We start from the raw sequence: 20,119 nt of genomic DNA, 5'->3' as shown, positions 1-20,119 counted from the left end.
CCCTGTAACTTCTATTCTGCTTATTTTTCTGCCTATTTCTGTCCTTCACTTCCAGATGGAAATTTTGGTATCCAACAGTGAGGTTTTTAAAGCACTGGTTGCCCTGTCCTTCCTGTCTTCTGTAGGGCAGCCCTCCTTCACTCACCTGTGAGAACCTGGTGCTTGCCATCAGGACAGACAAGTTGTTCCTTTTCTCGCTACCACACTTGATTAAATTCTTCACTTAAAATCCCTAGGCTCTCACTCCAGCTCTAGGTGGCCAGTGGGTTGGGCTGCCAGGCCAGCTGCTGCTGGCAGGGCTCCCAGAAGGACGTCCTGGGCAGGGAGGGGTTGAATTTGGTGCAGATGCTGTATTTTTGTTTGTCCCAGTTTTCTCTGTAATTAGATTAATTAGGACCTCTGCTTCAATCTGAAGGTGAAAAGAAGTATTTGTACCTGCCTCCAGTGTGTTTTGGGGAAAAAGACAGAGGAAAATGAAGCTATTACATTAGCATAGGGACCTGCAGGTTATTCTGCTTGAGAGGTCTTGCTTTTTCTGTAAGATTCCTTTGGATGTAGTAGAGTAGTAATTATTACAATGAATTACATTTAAATGGGCTGTGTGGTATTTGAAATGGAAGCGGGCACACTGTACTGTGGAAATGGAAACATGCAGCAGCCTTCACTGGATGGTAAATTTCTGACACAGCTTGGGACAAGAGGATTCAGCTGAGACCCCAAATCCTGAGATTTTGGGCACATGTGACCTACTCCTTTAAGCGGCATTGAACTTGACCTGTGATAGGGCCAAGCTTGCCTCCCCAAATTTAACTGGTTTTATTAGTAGTACACAGGTTGATCATTTTACCTTGATGCCCCACCTACAGAGTGCTTGCAGTGTAGGTGGTTTCGGAGAGCAGCGTACAGGATTTTTTGTAGGCAATAAAATGGGAAATCCAATTTGCAATTGCAAAGCAAGCCCCCGAGTGATACATGATCTTCCCAGCAGCCCTGGCCAGAGGGTTAGGGCTAATCGCCGCTCTGGCCGGCTTCCCCAGCAGCTTCCGCGTGAGATCTGGGCGGCGAGAGCGCCGGCCCGTGCCTTCAGCCAGCACAGATTTAGACACGCTGCTTTCTAGCTTATTAGGTCCTCTTTGTCACAGTACTTAATCCTTTTTCCTGATCCTTGTTAGAGCAGGGCTGCCGAGTCCCTTAATAAAGCAGAGGAGGCGCACTGAAGCGTGCGGCGGCGGGCGGCTGCCGCCTGACTGACGGCTGTGGGGATGCTCGTGCCGCTGCGGGCTCAGACCAGCCTGCCACAGACAGCTGGCAGATGAGCTTGTTAAGGTAACGGTGACTCCACCGTGATAGGCCGGTAGGAGATGCTTGGCATCTTTTCACACCATATAATGGCCTGTCTTTAATTGTGTTAACCCCTTTTACAGAGAGGAATACGCCAAGGATTAGCTGTCACGCAGAATATGTAGCCAAAGTGAGCAGCGAGCATGGGGCTTGCAGCAGCTCCCCTTGCCTGCACTTGCACAGCCCCTTCCATTTTGGAAAGATCTGGTGTCACGTTGATTTCAGATTTCACCAGCAGCTTGGCTCAGTCGGTCTTCAATATTTTTTTCTTTTGCTCCCCATAGTTAAACATTATTTTATCTTACTGTGATTTAGTTATTGTTGATTTATGGGGGAAGGGTAGGCCTCTCTTCGTTGTGAAAGTCACAAAAATAAACTGAAAATGTGCCACAGATCTCTTAATTTATAGAGCACGAGAAAATATTTCAATGGCTACACTGTCCTGGAATTCAGCCCTTTGTATCCACAGTTTCTGTGGAGCATGCGCTGTTTTTGGGCTTGGGTGGTAAACTTTTACAAATTGGAAAAAAAACCCCAAGCAAGCCAATGATAGATCTCTTACATTTTCTGTCATCAGAATAGGTAAAACTGCCATGTTACAAGAATGGCGTTCTCTGTCTCCTTTTGCGAGTGTGTATCACTCTAACCACAGATCACAGAGGGATCTTGGTGCAGACAACATGTAGGGCACTGGGAACACAAGAAGTCCCTGGAGCAGGGATTGAGGAATGCTTTGCATTGCCGAGCTTCAGCAGAGCAGATTTCCACCAGAGAACCATTCTCCTTTCATTCCTGCAGTTCATAGTGGAGAGAGTGAGCAGGTGCATTATCAAGTCACACTTGAATTTAATAAATAAGTGGCCAGAGTTCAACCCTGTTCTGCAGTGTGTAGCAGCGCGGAAACAGAGTGGAACTGCATCCATCGTGGTGAGAGCTACTGTGTACTTCTATTCCTCTCTGCTAAGACTGGAATATTTGTTTTTATTGTGGTTGCACTCTCTGAAATGAGTAAAAGGTTTTTGCATTCACAGCAAGGTATTTCTTTCAAATTTTTCACGTCTCAAATATTTTTCATGTGATGTTTTGTTTAATCTCTTTCAGGTAATTTGGATTTGACTGGTCAAAAACAAGTCTTCAAAGCAGAGAACAATCCCTGGGTTACCCCTATTGCTGATCAGTTCCAGCTGGGAGTATCTCATGTTTTTGAATACATTCGTTCAGAAACATATAAATAGTAAGTATTACATTATATATTGTAGCTGCATTTTTTTTCCCTGTAGTGTGTTGGGCAAAGTGTTACCAGCTACACACATCTTTCATAACACATGCAGTAACTTGGTATTCAGGACAAATATGCAAGCCTGTACATTTACATTAAGGAATTTTGCCAAGAAGAAGGTAACTGTCATGTAGACAAGTTAGGAAAGCACAAAGACTCTTTGATACTGTCCTGCATTTTTTGTTTATTTCTAAGAGTTGTTATGTAACGTGAGAGATGTAAAAGAACAAGCATTGCAATCCTTTTGAGAAGTACTAATTTTCAATATGTTCGGTACAGCTTTATAGATTGAAATAGATATTTGTTAACATTTTTGGGTGCAGGTTTGAGAGATATCCAGACTTCAAAAAAGTCTACAACCGTAGTAATTCAAATAAAAGTACTAGTGCTTCCTTCAACAGTGTAAATGTGCGTGCTGGGCCTCTCTATTTTATTGCAGGATTCCATGTTCAAATGCTGTCCATTAGTTTAGGAACTAATGTCTTTAATCATTTACTTAATTATACTATTTGTTTTAAGTAAAGATCTCCATGTTATTCTTTAGATGCGAAGTTATTTTTCAGTGTCTAGCAGCAATCTTGATGCTGTCTCCCTAGGAGCAGTGGGTAGTACAACAACAGTACAACCTGGATTGGAAACTTAGGTTTTGCATTTTGCCGTTATTTAAAAACTGTATTTTAATAATTCAGGAGCATTTCTGACAGTCTTTTATATTGCTGCTGTCTGAACAAAATTACCAGAGAAGAGTATTCACAAGTGACAGTTGTGGGATTCCAATTAACTAACTAAAATGCAAATTTCTATGTGAAACTAAATGACCCCACAATGGCTTTTGTAGGCTATTGTTCTTCATTTACAGAATTTTAAATGAAAGGAATCACAGATGGGAGAGTGGTTGCAAGAATTGCGTGTCTCAGAAGGGTGCTGATATTTATGCTGTAATTCGTGTTCTCAAGACAGATTTATTCATAGATTTAAGTAGGCTGCAACACCCTTCTTGCAGTAGTACTCTGTACTACAGACATGCTGTAGGGAAGCAGCTGCCTGTCCTTGGACCATCCCTCCCCACTGTTCATTGTGTACCTGCATCTCGGTTTCTTGATAATGTTTTGTGATTTTGTTTTATATTGTCAATTTTATATTTCTGTTTGCTGAGAGTGTAGGTTAGGGACCCTCACGCACTTCTCTCAGGGGCCACTTTAGGTATCACGAAGACAGCAAAATTTTAAGGGCTGGAGTGCAGTTTTGAGAATTTGACCCAAATTCAGTTTGTGGGGAAGGGGGTGGGAGGAGAAGCTGTTATTATGTATCTATAATTTGAAAAGAAAAAAATTAAAATGTGTAATTGAGTATATTGAACTGCTTGGGAACTTTCCTTGTGTAATCAAAATTGATGAGAAGGTTTTGTAATTCATCGGTTACCTCAGCTGTTGTTCTTTATTCTAAGTTAGCCATATTATGTTTGTTATCTTACTCTTTGCTAGGTGTAGCAGTGTCTTATTGGCTAGTGGACCAATTTTGGTTTTGTCCACAATAAATAACTGAAACCTGTACAGTTAACAGTGCTGGCATAATCAGACTCTGGTCATTAACAGGGAGAAAAATCAAAATCAAGTAATCTTTTTGTGGCTCATTCATGGTTTCTGCTTTGACCTTAAAAGCTTATTGCATTAATGTGTCATAATTTTCAAAGTTTAGTAACGAAAACCAAATGCATGAAGATGTTAATAATTAGCTGTCAATTTTAGATTTTCAGCATATGACCGTTTTATATTTAAATCATTAATTAAAAGTATCAGTGAATTTGTTAGAAAATCAGTAGTAACTTTTTTTGAGTCTTGATTTTTCGTGTTCCCCCTGCTAGGAAGAGAGTTCATGGATTTTCCTTCTAAAAAAGATTGTTATTTTATTTCTAGTTTTCTCTAAATATGTGATTGAGAATTACCGGGATGTCATCTCTTAAAGTCATCATTCCTCTGTTTCCATTTGGTTTTAGGAGTTAAAACTCAAAAGCAGTGCCATGGTCTAGGTAATAGGTCTGGTATCATTATTGTGCACAAAAGCAGATAAGCTGTACACTCAGAAGAAATTAAAACTCTTTTTTGTGGTGGAATTTTGATCTTCTCCTGCAAATGACTATACAGCTTTTCCAACTGCCTTTTTGTTTCAGAGCCTCTGAATACGTCTTTTATTCTGTTAAGCAAATCACAAGGTTGATATGTGAATTGAGATTTTTTCTCTGTGGGTATCTAAATAAGGAAAGTCAAGTTACTGAGTTTTTGTGTGCTTTATTGCTTATTCTGCCAAAATGAAAAGAAACATTTCAACACTTGATAGATCCAGGTATCTTTAACTTTTCCTGTGAGGCAAAGCAGTGCAGTTAAATGACTAATTGGATAGGATGCTGCTTAACTAACCTCACTTGCAACACTGACAAGATAGAACATACATCAGCAGCTGATCATCAGACCAGTAAGTTTGCTTTCAGGTACTGGAAGATGTGGACTCTCATAAACCAGAACTGTGCATCTGTATGGCAGATGAATTTTGAACTCCAGACAGACATCTGTTTCCCTACGCCTGTTGTTTTTGCTTGCTGATTGGAAATACTGACTTTTCTTTTTTTACAGGTTTCGTGTTGTCTAGAGTAGCTGAGATAGTGAGGACAGGCTTGTAGAATTCACAAGTGCCAAGGTTCAGGGGCTCACCAAGTTACATTTTCACTAAGGGGGTTATGCTAATACGTGTTATTTTGTGTTTGCAATGGCTAGAAGTTGCTTTGCTCAGTAGCTGTTCACTTAGCCAGAAAGCAGTAACTCAGGAAGTCCTGGCAATGCGTGCACTTGCAGTTATGTAAATAAACCTGAGGTTTCTGCTGATGGCTGGTACAAACCATCACTGCAGTCAGCGTCAGGGATTTCCATTCAGATTCTCTGAGGTTGACCTGCTTTTGGGAAGCAGCTACCAAATAGATCACAATCCTCTTCTTTCCTTTGTGAAATGTTCTGGCTGTTTCAAGCATATTTAGTAAAAAATTACATCCCATTTTTAGCCTTGTCTTGGGATATTCATGTTCTAGTGATTAATTGATAAGTGGGGATGACACCCATGAGGGATGATTATGTCTAAAGATAAAATGTCATTTGTCTTGCATACTTTTACATTTCCACACTCCTGTTTTACATGGTAATCACGCACTAAATATAAAACTGGTATTGCACTTTACTTCAGAAGCATGTTAACCAGTGAGACCCTCAGATCAGCTCTTCTTACTTTGTATCTTCTTTCATTTCCTTTAATTTCCTTACCTTTCATGAGAAATGGTGCCTGGTGATTTTTTTCAACCCTAATTTTTCAAGGAAGACTTGGGCTGACAAAAAGATGGGCCATATATTGTGCTGGGAAATGTGTGTGGAGGGGCTCTTAATTCTTAACAGGAAATTCAGCAGCTCTTGGCGCTTTGCTAGCTTTTGTTGGCTAAAATACGCCCACTGCACATATCATCTTGTGACAGCATCGTTTGGAAATAGGTCAGTTTGCCAAGTATATAATGATTCTTAATCTCTCACTGCTGTGTAACTTTCTGAAACTTTAGTAAGCTGAATTTTGGCTTTGATTCTGTATATACTCAGGAGCTGCCATTAAACTCTCCGTCTGATGTCACAGTAGTGTTGAAGAGCAGTTGAAGAACTTGCTTAAACAGTGAAGGATAATGGCAACCTTATCTCCTCAAAGGGCTTAACTAAATGTTTTATTTTTTATTCATGCCTTTAGTCAACTTTCAGAGTGACCTTTATGTTGTAAGCATATTCTCAGAGGATCTTCTCTGTCTAGGATACTGACAAAGAGATGATGTATTGTGTGATTTAGGGGTCACAATGTACTTAGATAAGTGCAGACCGACTTAAATATTTGAGAGAAAACAATAAATTAAGCTCCTATGAAGAACAAAATTATATGATGTTCCTTAGGATTTATGTAAGATAATTAGTGGTTTGATTAAGATGAGATAAAATTGAGATGTGAAATTGGAACCACTGGGTAGGTTTGGTTGCTGGCATTTAAAGTTAGTCCAGAAAGCTGCTCTTTGGGTGTACATTTCTGGAATTATTCATGTGCTCTTGATCCATCGTCATGTGGAACTTGTTCTTTGCATATTTATAACAGAAAGAATTGATTTGTGAACAGTGATTTTGATTTTATCACAGCAGAGTCTATTACAGACATCAACACCTGATAGTGTAATCCCAGCAAAAACAAAAGAAATTGCTAGGTCCTAAGTGCATTTTTAAACTGCCCTTAAACCCAGCAATCCTCTTCTAATACTTTATCTAATGATTGTGGTTTCCCTGTTTGATCTCCATATTCCAGTGAGGCAGAATTGTGATAGAACAGTCACACCATTTTTAGATCTCTAGAAAGCAGATTTTCCCCATGAGACAGTCAATTTGGAGTCAGGAGGCTCAACAAGATTTTTTGTGAAAGGAAGTAAGTTGCACTTTTCCATCAGGAAGGGTAGTAGAAGAGCAAGCCTTTTTCTGACACCAGAACTCTTAGGGAAGGAAATGGTTTGCCAGATGCAGTGCTGAGCATATATTGCTTGGCAGCATTGGAACATAGGTTTCCCTGGGCAGGTTGATCTGTGCTAAGCATTGTAATTGAAAACCCCATTTCATCAGCAGTGACAGTGTGGAAAAATCCATTCTTGATTCAGCCCTCTGTGTAGAGACAATCTCCCCAGCTTCTTGGGAATGAGTTGTTGTACTGAACCCCAGTATTATGCAGCAGCTGCTTCCAGGGCAACAGATGCGGGTTGTGAAGGAACAGATTCCTCTTCTGGGTTACATTAATGAAAAGTATTTCAGGATTTACTTTTAACAACTCAAGGAGACTGGCAAGATGCTCAGAGTAGTGCACTAGAATACAAATAATATCTTGAAATAACTGGTCATCTTATTCCACAGTTGTTAAGCCCGTTTAAGTTAAGCCAGCTGTGTGGTTGGTGCTGTCCAATGATGTAAAGATGATAATCAATAAAACTACCTTTTAAGTAGTGGAAAAGAGGTCAAACAAGTAAAAAATCCGTATGCTGGTTCCTGGGAAGCACGTTGTGAAGCTGGGAATTGCCCAGCAGTTCATACAGAGTCAGGTTGAACTCATGTGAAGGGAGATAGTCCTGAAATGGTGTTACTTGTGCAGCACAGTCTAGGACCTCCAAGAATCCAATTTTTTTATGCTAGCACAAAAAGCAGGAGTATTTAAATTATGTTTGCTGATGCTGCAAAGTTAGCAGTGTAGAAAAGAATCAGCATACCATACAATAAGAATTAGCAAACAAAGAGGAAGGCTTGGGTGTATTGGCTGCAGGCGAGCCACTGGTGTGATATGCTGCAGTGAGAGGGAGAGAAAGATAAGCACGATCCCCAGAGCTTGGCTAAGAGTGGAAATTTTCCTGTACAGAAAAGGAAATATTTCGCAGTTGTGATCATTATGTTCATGAAAGATTAGTTCAGGCAGGAAGAGGCAAAGTGTGGAAATATAACAGGATAGCGAAATGAATGAAGAAAGAAGAGGAAATATAAAAGGTATTTGATTTATTTAGCAAAGGCAAACCTAATAACAGAGGTCATGGCTGTCACTGGAAGGGAGAGGGGGAGGAAGAAACTTCATTTAAGGCGTTAAAAAATGGTGGACATAGGAACAAATAAGCTGGTCAGGTGTATATTTAAAGGAAGGTCTCTATTAAGGGAGCAAGGTAATAAATAACCTGATAGAAATAGTCTTCCAACAGAAGAAATGAAGGCCAAAGTCTTGGTTCAGTGAACCCTGATCAGTTGGGCAGGAGTACATGATGTGATTACTTGTGGCAGAGGATAACGTGTGTGATGTAGGCAGATGTTGCATTCACATCTCCTGATATTTGAGTGAAAAATTCTGATGACATCCCCATATATATTATATATATTAAGATAACTGCAGAATTCCACTGACATTAAATGAAAGGAGGCAAGGGTCTATTTTATCTTAATATGAAGAAGAATTAAGCATATTCCTCCGTTTAATAACCTGTTTAAATAAATGTGTATGGCAGTTTTGTGCAGTAGTTTATAATGACTAAAATTTTTTCATAACCTAAGGATTGTTATTGTATGTTATATATTCATTAGGAAAAAATCATTTGAGGTTATGAAAATCTTACTAACTTTTTTTTTTTTTGTACTTAGGCTGTAGAGATACCTAGAGGGAATGCTTTTCTTTGGGTATCTAAGTAAAATTAAATTACCCAGTCATTGTCTAATCTTGTGATGGTACCAAAAAGAATTGGGCACAGTTGATTTCTGATGTAATTTCAGATGTTTAGTATTCTGTACTTGGGGAATAAAGATCATATAGAAGAACACAGACCAGTTGCTTGAAACATCTGTAGATCTGATTCAGCAGAGCTCAGTCAGACACCTTAGCTGTTTTTATGATCAGTAGAAGTCAGTAAAGATTTAAAAAAACTTGGATAGTGTGAGTCTACCCTGCCTTGCTAAAAAAGACATGCCACAATAAATGCCGTTTACCATCTGTATTTTTCTTTGCTTTTGTCTCTAGTATTCTTTGATAGTTTGTGGATGTAGTGGTTTAACCTCAGACAGCAATTTAGAAGCACACAGCTGTTTGCTCCTTCCCCTACACCCATGGGATGGAGAGGAGTATCAGGAAATGAAAAAGCTTGAGTTGAGGAAAGAGCAATTCAATAATTGAAGCAAAGTACATATAATAATACTACTGATACTAAAATACAATAATAATAGTAATGAAAAAAAAAATAGGAATAAACCCCAACAGGTGTTGCGCAGTACGATTGCTCACTACCCACTGACCAAGGCTGAGCCTGTCCCTGAGCAGCAATCGGTCCCTCTTGGCCAACTCCTCTCAGTTTCTACACTGGACATGATGTTCTGTGGTGTGCAGTATCCCTTTGGCCAGTTTGGTCAGCTGTCCCAGATGTGCTCCCTCCTCTTCTCCAGATTCTCGTGCAGCTCCTCACTTTCAGAGCATGAGACACTGATAAGTCCTTGGCTCAGTGCAAGCATTGCTCAGCAACAACCAAACCATTGGTGTGTTATCAACATTATTCTCATCCTGCATCCAAAACACTGCACTGTACCAGGTACTAGGGAGAAAATTAACTATATCCCAGACAAAACCAGAACAATAGGATAGAAGACTTCATGCATTAGTTTTCTCTTAGATGCATCTCTACAACCAGTATTTTCACTGTTCCTAAAAGGATTGCTCATGTTCATACACTCATAGCAAGCACCATTAGTGAGTACTTCTTTTCCCTTCTCATTTGCACTCTGTGATCGTCCTGGGCCTGCACAAGTAATAAGGTGATGGTGTGTGTCCAGCATCCTGCTACTGGAGCTCGCTTAAACTTTTCAGTGACATTTTACCCTGGCATCTTTACTATTTGACCCCTGACATGGATGTTACCTTTGTGCCAGTGGTAGCTGTGACCTCATTTATTCTAGCATGGTTTCAAATACTGGGTAAAGGTAGCAGAAAAAAAGATGACCTCAGTGATCTACGTTAGCTAGGAGTCTCTGAGATGCCACATCTACAGTGAAGATGAACTCATGACAAATTAAGCTTCTCTCAAAGGATGGCAAGAAGCAAGATCCGTCATAGCTGAGAAGTAAACAAGTGTTAATAGTCCTGGTTCATACATTTTGATCACGTACCAGTAAAAATATTTAAATTTACCAATAAAAATCTATTATCAGCATGATGTGGGGAAATATAAAAATGTCATTTACGTTGGTTCTGTTGTATTGAAGACATGGCACTGTATATTTTATATGAAAATGCTGATTTGTATTCCAACCACATGTTGTATTTATTGGCTGTATTTTAAAAATTGATAAATATATTAGTACATTATTTCCAACAGAGAAAATAGATGACTCAGAGTCCTGACATCTTCAAACAACATTTACATGCAAATCTGTAACTCTTCCCCAAAGAAGAGCTAACTGGAACCCATGTCGAAAGATAAACAATAAAAACACTATGCCTGTATATTTTTGTTTATATATTGCTAAGATGGATATGTAATAAAACCAAAGCTATCACTGATGTATCTGACAGATACAGACACTGCACATATAAATATTGGTGTAACTACAGATACTGCCGTTCCCTTTTATATGAACTTTATATAAAGTTTAGAATATTATACAGTAATCCATTTACCATGTCAAGGATGATGACCCAGCGTTTATGTCACTGGGGCAGATGTCTGGAGCTATGTTAGAAATAAAATTGGAATGAAGTGAGTTAAATGTGGGAGCTGAGGATTTGATGAAACCAAACCTACGGAAACCATAGTAGGATACATGGTTTGAGTAGGGAAACAATACAAAGTTGCATCAAACTGTCGGGCAAGACAAGATCAGTAGATGAGTTAAAAATCAGTGATAATTATGATAAATCCAAAATGAATGACAAGTAGAGGTGTACAAAAGAAACTGATATGCAGCAGGATCAAGGATGTAGCCTAGAGAACAGGTTTTTAGACCCCCTAGAACCTTGGGGTCTAAGCAGACAAGCAAAGACTGCGATGTACAGTTGCAGGTAAGTGGCACCTTGGGCAGGAAAAATGATAGAGGAGATGGAAACAAGTTTCTGCAGTGGGAAAGGCAGCCAGTCCAAAGTGGGATCCATCTTGTTAGGCTCTTAGCTATTGGAGAGACTGCTTAGAACTATTGGATTATGATAAATCTTGGAAACTAAATGGGCCCTTTTCTGAACTATGATAGATAATAAATAAAGACAAGGGAAGGACAGTCATGTTCTGTTATGCTTCTGTTCTGTGCAAGCTTAGTGATAATTTAGGGAAGATAAGCTATTTCTCAGTCCATCAAGTAGAAGCCTGACCAACATTTTGTTGTGATAAATGGTTTTAAACATCCAAGCCTATGGGCATGTACCCAGAAGTTTAGAAGACTTGACTGACAGAGTCTGGACTCACCAAAGTTCTGTCTTAATTAAATTACTGTGTCAGTGAAATACCCCAAAGGTAACAGAAGTACTACTGTCTTTCCAGCATCAAGGAAGGTGAATAGATCTAAATGGGTTGTTTTGAACTAGTTTACTCTGAGATTAGTTTTGGGTTAAATAGTGAGAAAGAGACATGGGATTCTACTCGTGCTAATATAAAGAAAGCGACAGTACTATAAATGTCATTAATACACTTTAAAGTATGACTATGACAACTTTTTCCTAAAGAAATATTAAATATTATGAATTTGGTTGGTCAAGGCAACTCTTTAACCATAGAATTTTTTGAGTCATTTAGCTTGTACAGCTACACAACATTGTCATTAGAAAATGAGCACTGCATAGTTTCAATAAAACACTAAGAAGAATTATCAACTCCCTGATAGGTCTTGGGAGACAGTTACCAAAGAGAATGTTTCTGGTGAGCTCCACAGAGATCTGACCTGGAATCATTAAATATGCTCCTCAGGTATTTGGAAACAAATACACAGTTGTTTTTGATGACCTGGAAGTTGATGAAAAATAACAGTGAAGGTACGGGCTGTCCTGGGTCATTTAATGAACTGTGTCTGTACACAGCGTATTTTAAAGCAGCTCAAAGAAGAATTACATCTCTGCGAGTAAGATATGCAAGATATACCACATGGTGTGGTTAGCATTACAGAAAGAGGTAAAAACAAGTGACTACATGTTTCCAGAATGCAGTCAGCACTGAAAAACACTTCAAGAGACATAATATAACCAAAGTGCACTGTCAGCTCACTCTTCAGTGCTACATCTGAAAGGTTTGACTGAATTCAGCAGCAGCCCCAGCTGATGTGGTAAGTAGTAAATTCTTATTCCCATACTCACTAATCTGACATCAGCTGGGGCTGATGCTGAATTCATTCTGGTGTCAGTAGTTTTAAAGGGATGTTAAAAATGTGTTTAAATACAGACGCCTCAATTATTTGAGATGAAAGGAAAAGGAAAGGAAAGGAAAGGAAAGGAAAGGAAAGGAAAGGAAAGGAAAGGAAAGGAAAGGAAAGGAAAGGAAAGGAAAGGAAAGAAAGAAAAGAAAAGAAAGAAAAGAAAAGAAAAGAAAGGAAAGGAAAGGAAAGGAAAGGAAACTCTGCAGGGCAAGCTTCCAGAAAAAGTAACATACTCATTTTTCTTTTATTGTCCTCCAGTTGCCTCAGGATACTTTCTGGGGAAATGTTTTAGAGCAAAATCTCAGTGTGAAGGTTATTGTATGATCCATGATGGATTTTAAGATACTCTGTGTAGTATCCAAAGGTGATGATCTATTGCCTGATCTTAGACTTTAGCAGAGCTGCCACAGCTGTACAGCCTTGTATCCAGTAGCGTGTTCTGCTGCTCTGACTGCTGTGGGCATGGTGAGTCCATCATCTCCAATGGATTCAAGGGGTTTTCTCAACATTTCTGGGGGGTGTTGTTACTTACCAAAGGCATTGTGTCCAAAATACATGCAATTCAGAAATTCAGCTGATACTCTGTGAGAGTTACTCACCTAATCTTGCTTGGGTTTAGGGTTTGGGGTTGTTTGCTTTTTGTTTGTGGGGGATTTGTTTGTTTAGGGTTTTTGTTGTTGTTTTGTTTTGGGTGGTTTGGTTTGGTTTGGTTTGGTTTTTTCACATCTGTTGGTGAGGATATTGCTGGGAAGAGAATTTGGACTTCACAGGAAGCAAAAAAAGAATAGAGCATTTTAAAGAAAATCCTTGAGATGGCAAGAGGGCAAAGAATAGATTGGAAATGGCAGAGAGAACAATACTAGTTGAGGACTAATGTGGAAAACATCAGTTTTCCACATAATAGGGGGTTTCTGGTAAAGTGGTGCAACTAACAGTAAATAGTGCTCTTTTAACCCTTTGTACTCTTCAAAATTCAGTTGATTCACTTTCTTGTTTTCTTCTTCAGATTGGTTCTTTATAATCAAACAAGAAGAGTTACTGCACACATTTGCTGATTTTATTTGAGAAATAAATTAAAAAGTGGTGCTTTTATAATCAAGCAGATCTGTCTGCAATTTCTATTCTCTATGCAGTCATATCTGTTTTATTGCATGCTGGTTTTTATTGAACTCCAGTTTCTTCCTTCAGTTTCACATTATTTCAGGGTTTTGTGTGATCTTTGGCAATATTTTTACCCTTCTGGTGAGGGCAATCAGCTAGATGGAGAAGCGTCCCTAATTTTATGATTGCCTTTACCAATCATTTATCCAGTGGAAGGCTGAGGCTGGAATTATTCTGATGTAATTTGCTGTAGCCACTAGTAATACAAGCTCTGATAAACTCTTCAAAGCCATTATTTTATTCTAGCAGGTATCACTGTCATGCCGTTTATATGCACTTTTATGGCCCCTTAACACCCAAAACAGAGTGTTGAAAATGGTTAGGATCAGATTTCCCTTTAAATTCTTGTCATTAAAATTAACACCTTCTTGAAAAGTATAAGCTGAAAATCAAGAACTTCCGCTGTATATGACACCGGATTTCTCAGTCCTGCATTTCAATGCTTTCCTCTGACCAAGCTGGGGATAGTTGAATTTAGGTCCTGTGTAGGCAACACTTTTTGATTACAGCTTTGCAATGCCTTTTTTTGCTTCTATTCTGTACCCAACCATTTTAATTATTGATCCCTAAAAATCTGATATACTGAAAATCAGTGTCAAATCAGTGCCAGGAAAAAAATACCCTGTAATTTTTCTTCTTTATTGCACTTGATTGGAAAAAGAAATTGTAGTCTAAAGTGAAGTGTGCAGGAACATAAATGCTAAATAGAATTACATAGTATACTGACCATTTCATTTGCTCTGGCTTCACAAAAACAATAATCATAAATGCAGGAATATTAGCCTTCTTCACAGTTTTGCCACATGTTTTAAGAGGCTGTCTCCAGTGCTGAATGTGTACAGTAGCTTTTGTTTCACTGAATGTGGAACAGTGATTCCCTAAATCTTTTTGATTATCTCTAAAAATTTTTGATCAGGTAGGTTTTCAATCCTACAAAGATACATCTTGCACCAAATTGCTGTCACAGCATGGTAAATATATGCAGAAGTGAATGGAGCAAATCAAATACCCAGTGCTGCAAGTATGGTTCCTCTTGGCAGCCGGAGTTTATGCTTGATCTCTAATCACATGTGTACCCAGATTGCTACCTCTGACCTGCTTCACCATCCAGTTTTGTGATACTTTCTGTACATTAAATGTTTTGGGAGTTATCCGAGGTAAGAGAGCAGGATCCAGAACTCTTAAAGGAGATGAGTTGCAAGAACCTGCTTCCTACAAAGAAGAAAGATCACGGTTTTAGAATAGGATTTAGGCATGAATATATGTGTGTCAGTTTTGATTCTTAATGTAAAAAGGATTTTGCTTTAAAAAGCTGCAACTCTTAGAAAATGGGTTCTAGTTACCTTTCAATTCGATATAATTTCCAAGCAAAATTCCAAGTGTGACTTTGGGGTACTGGGGTGTTGTGTCTCCTGTTCATTTCTCCAAAATTCAGATTTACACTATTGTTGACTTTAAAAAAAGAAAAGGTATGCAAGGAATGACAGTGATGCTCTGGAATATAAATTACATCAAGCAAATTGATGCAAGGTAAAATTACCAAATCAACCTTTTTTAGTCTATATTTTACGAAATGTCTAATCTGTGTTTGGCAGTAATTTACTCTTGCCCATGAATTTCTGACAGTTTCGATTCTTTGGTCTTATTAATCAAAGTAGTCAGCACCAGAGCAATTTTTATGAGACTCACTAGTCATAAAAAATTTATTATCAGATAAATCAAAGAAACAACTAGCATCTTAATACGGTGAGCAAAGTGGCATGTAAAAGATCATTCAAGACTACATGCTTTTGACACTTGTGTATTGCATTTACTGCTAGTCCGAGGTTCTGCTTGCATTTTCATTAAAATATGCATGACCATGACACAATTGCTACCTTTAGTGTAGAATTTTCTTCTTTTTTAAACATACATACATACATACATACATACATACATACATACATACATACATAAATACATATGTGTGAGTCAAGCAGTCATGAGAAAGGAGTCACTTGAGGTTGTCCCTATAGTCAGCTGAACACCTCAGGAACCGGGAGAGCTCAGCAAATAACTAAGCCATGCTCTGGAGGCCCAGAGGGAAAGGGCTGCGCCCTTGGGCACCACTGTTGCTGATGCCAGGCTCCTGTGTGTCCCAGCTGGTGCTGGCTCTCATGTGAGCATGCAGCAAGGGTGTTCAGGGGCTGATGCAGCAGGAAGGGGTTCTTGGTAATTTTAGTCTGAATTACCTCCTTGAACTGAGTGCCTGGCAGCCAGCAGGAGCCCAGAGGGCTGCGGTGCAGCTGCAGCAGAGGTGGCCCAGCTGCAGCAGGTGTGAGCTCCGGGGGCTGGTGTGTCCTCAGCCATGTGTCCAAAGGCATGAGGAGGAGAACCTGAGTCTGCTTCATGTACCAGTGAAGCAAACCTCCTATGAAGAGAACACAAGTGCTTTTAAGAACTAAAAAATTAACCCCACCCAGCATCAGTTAGCTAATTGAAAGTCTGGATTTTTTGTGTGTGTTCAGAAAATAGGGGAGGGAGAAAGTTCTGGCAGCCTGTGTTTCCCATGAATCTGTTAATGCTGAAAATATGCACATCTCATTAATGGGATTCTTGTAGGTAGCTTTCATATGTTTTGTGTAATAAAAAAATAACTGAAGGGAGATTGGATTCATTCTGTGTTAATAACCAGAAAGGATGTTTCTGGATTGCTACCAAGTGATGCAGAACTGTGACAATACAAAAGAAACCCTGCTGTTCCCTATTCCACTCAATGCAAGCTTTTCCAGGAGAAGCATTTAACTTCAGCATTATGTTTTTCTGTGTTTGTGGTCTTAAGTGTGACTGAAAATAAGGATGCCTGTGGGATGAGCTATTGTCTTGTAATGTTTGCCTCTCTGGTCTGATTCCAGTTTAAGTGAGTTATGGCTGGAGGTGGTTGCTGTGAGTTGTTCACTTTGGTGTGGATGTAAGGTGTAAGGAAACTAGATACAGTTCTCTTACTTCTCTTGTAGATACAGCTTTAAAGGTGCAGTGCTTTTAAAACATACTGAAAGCATCCAGTATGTTATTAGTCAATGCCAAAATCTGACTGCCGCTGCACATTTTCTTTAGCTTTCTTTGCTGGCCTACTTAGATTCATCTGTGGATTTTTAATCTTCTTTTTATTCTTGGGACAAGTCTATAATAAGACATGGAATTTCTAAGCTGTTGTATTCGTCATTAACATGTCAGAATAACTAGCCATCTCTGTACTTTTTATGTGACTGCTACTCAGTAGTATTTGCATTCAGAGTAGAAAGGACTAATCTCTGGTCTTGATTTTAAGGCAGACTGGGGTTTGGACTGGTCCATGTTTGGGACAGCTTTTTGGTAGAATATATAAAACTACAGTTAAAAGAACTGTTAAATTCTGTGGATTAAAGGCTGTGATTTGGACAGTGGCTAAGGAAGCTTGCTTGAAATGCTTAAGTAGTTCGTAGTACTTCTAGAGTAAATTTGGAAGCATCCTCTTGATGATGATTAGTGAAGTGGGCATTTGAGTTTCAAGTCCTTCTTGAAAGTAAATTGGAGAGGTATCCAGAAGCTGACCAGGTGTGAGATAGAACCCAGTTCCATGTCTGTCACAGATCTCATGTGTAGCTTTAGTAACTTTTCAAAGATCTCAAAACACGTTGGTCTCCACCTTAGGGCCATAACCTCCCAAAAACCATACCAGTAAGACAAAGGCGTATGTGAATTTTGCAGTGGAGAATTGGCAGGTCGGATGGTTGGTAAGAAATCAGCCAGTCAGTGTCAGAGCAGCCTTGAAGCACACAGTTCTGTTTGTTCCCTTCACTGGGAACTCAGTTCACTTTATTCCCAGTGCAAAATCTACCTAGCCAGGGCATTTTTTTCCCATTACTTCACCAGGATTTTCTTGAGTGCCTTAGGCAGGACAAAGGCATAAAGATCTATTCTTCAGCACACAGAGGTCAAGCAGAGTTTAGGTCCAAGGTCCCACAGCTCCTTCCATGGGACTTACCACTGACAGAAAGAGTCAAGAGCTGCTCTAATCACTAATATGGAGCACTTGATGGACAGATTATGTTTTTGTTCTCATGAGGTTGTCTCTTGTACCTTGTATTTTTATTGAAGGCTGTTGAGGGTGAGTTCTGTTTGGTGTATTTGGATACTTGCTTTACCTGACTTGATGCATCTGAGGTGGCCTCTGATGTGACACTTTTGCTCTAACTAGGAGAGGTGATACAAAACCAGTTTTACACACTGGTACAACAAATTATGCTATATTGCGTACAAATTTCCTCACTGAGCCATTTTGCTTTTTTTGGTTTTGTTTTCTAATTAGCAATATTGACTCCCTTTTCTTTGTTGGTTGGTTGAGTTCACTCTGGGAATTGAAACAAAGTAGTTTCTTTCTGCAGGTGAAGTTCTTGCGAATTCAGTCTGGCATTTCACAATTAGGTTTTGAATAATTTGTTTACTTTTTGCTTCAGTTTTGAAACTATTCTGTAGATGCATGCTATAATGAGATTTTCATCTCTTCCAGATAAGTTGATTTTTTTTCCTGCTTTCCTCTTAGGTACAGTCCTGTTTGTTTGGTGAGATGCTACCAGCTAGATTGCCCTAGAGGTTCAGGTGTGCCTGTGGTCAAAATCTGGCTGCAGATTTGTATGGTGTATCAATTCCAAGTGATCACTGCATAGATTCATAGCTTTGGATGGGACAGATATATATTTAAGCATTGCAATAATCTGTACATCCCACATAATTTTATGGAGGACAGTTTTCAGGTAAAGGATCTTGTCAACCAACCTGAAACCCACAGATGCGTCTTATTAGACTAGTGACAGTGACTCAAGCAATCATAAATATTTTGACACTTCAGTTTGCAAAGATAAACAATGGCCTTTTACACATTGGTGTTGTGTTGGGATTCCCACTGAGTTATGGTTGTACTGATGGTTGCTTCTTTTTAAGTATTGCACTACTTGATTCTTTTTTTTTTTTCAGTAATATTTGCTTATTATCATAGAAATGCTAGGTATTCTGTGGCTTATGGTGTTAAGGATGGCAATTGAAAATTCATTTTCTCTTTGCTTGGCAACTCCAGTGTCCACTAATCTGTACAAATCAACTTAGTTTCATTGCTTCATTAAGCTTAATGTTTAGTTTTAATACTCTGAAACTTGGTTTGCTAGAGTCAGGCTTATCTGTGTTCCCAAAGTAAGTAGTGTATTCACTAAGTAAGAGGCAGTTTCATTATTTCCTCACTGAAGAAGGTATTAGCATTTATGTGTAAGAAAATGAGGCCCTCGTATCAAGGGTGAACATTAGTAATTCTTATTTCCCTGTAAAGGATTGATTTGTGATATTAGATAATACTAGGATGTATTTCACACCAAATCTTCCTCTCCATATGTTTCACAGACAATGGAGCTGGGAATCAGAAAGGCTGCTTTCACTTAAACGTTTGTACATCGGCATGGGAATATACGTGAGCACTGAAGAGTATATGTATTGGAAAAGTAAGGAGTCTGGATTAAGATGAGGTGAAGCACCTCCTGTGTTTCTGATAAAAATATAGAGGGAGACTTCTGAAAGGTTTATATGTTCATGGTATATGTGTCTCTACACAATCACTTGTCTGTAAATATCTCCCACTTTCCTGTATATATTTGGTTTAGTGCTGAAATTACCTATTGTTCAGTAAATGCATCCATTAACTCAGTTCCAATTCATTCTTTACCAGGGGAAGGGTAGATGTGGAAAACAATGGGCATTGAAGTGCAGAAGTCTGTTGACATGAAATTGAAAAATAATTGTGTTAAAAATAAATTTGTAAAAATAATATTCATAGGTAAAATAGCTGAGATTATCAAAATGAATCAGGGGATGAACTGATACAAAATGTAGATATTGCAGAATCCAAATTACTATATTTATGAGGATCATCATTAATTATGTAATTCTAGATACACACATACTATAGCCTAAAAATGTATTGTAGGTTTACAACTGACTAGCTGTTTGATGTGGCAGAATGTGTTTTTTGCATATTTATTAAAATTATTCATAACTGGTTGCAGTCTAGATGAACTGCTCTATTCTTATGTCTTGCTTCAACACATTTTCTTACCCATTTTATCATGACATTATATTGGAAATTCTTCTAAATTTTAGAATGATCCATGGGGCATTTTCCAAAACCCCTATCAGTATCTCTTAAAAACATGTATTTGCAGTTTACATTAAGAATACTTTCAGTACATATTTTCTATATATAATTGTTTGCTGTTCTTTAAAAAAAATGTTTTATTTAGATGAAAAAGGGATACACATTGAAAAATTAGGCCTACACATTTAATTAAATTCCATGGGCTTATCCATTCCC

The 20,119-nt window shown here is 38.6% G+C and overlaps 1 protein-coding gene across 2 annotated transcripts in view; it reads left to right on the top strand.

Moving 5' to 3' along the window:
* The window catches only part of RSU1 (Ras suppressor protein 1), a 103,036-nt gene that overhangs the window by 38,357 nt on the left and 44,560 nt on the right, over window positions 1-20,119 (top strand). For both annotated transcript variants that reach the window (XM_058420767.1, XM_040086278.2), the window contains one exon: window positions 2,443-2,575. In XM_058420767.1, coding sequence (XP_058276750.1) covers window positions 2,443-2,575 — 133 coding nt within the window. The remainder of the gene's footprint in view (window positions 1-2,442; window positions 2,576-20,119) is intronic.

This window comes from Hirundo rustica, chromosome 1, assembly GCF_015227805.2.
Source record: "Hirundo rustica isolate bHirRus1 chromosome 1, bHirRus1.pri.v3, whole genome shotgun sequence".
Taxonomy (NCBI): Eukaryota; Metazoa; Chordata; class Aves; order Passeriformes; family Hirundinidae; genus Hirundo; species Hirundo rustica.
This window is presented reverse-complemented; position numbering and strand designations above follow the sequence as displayed.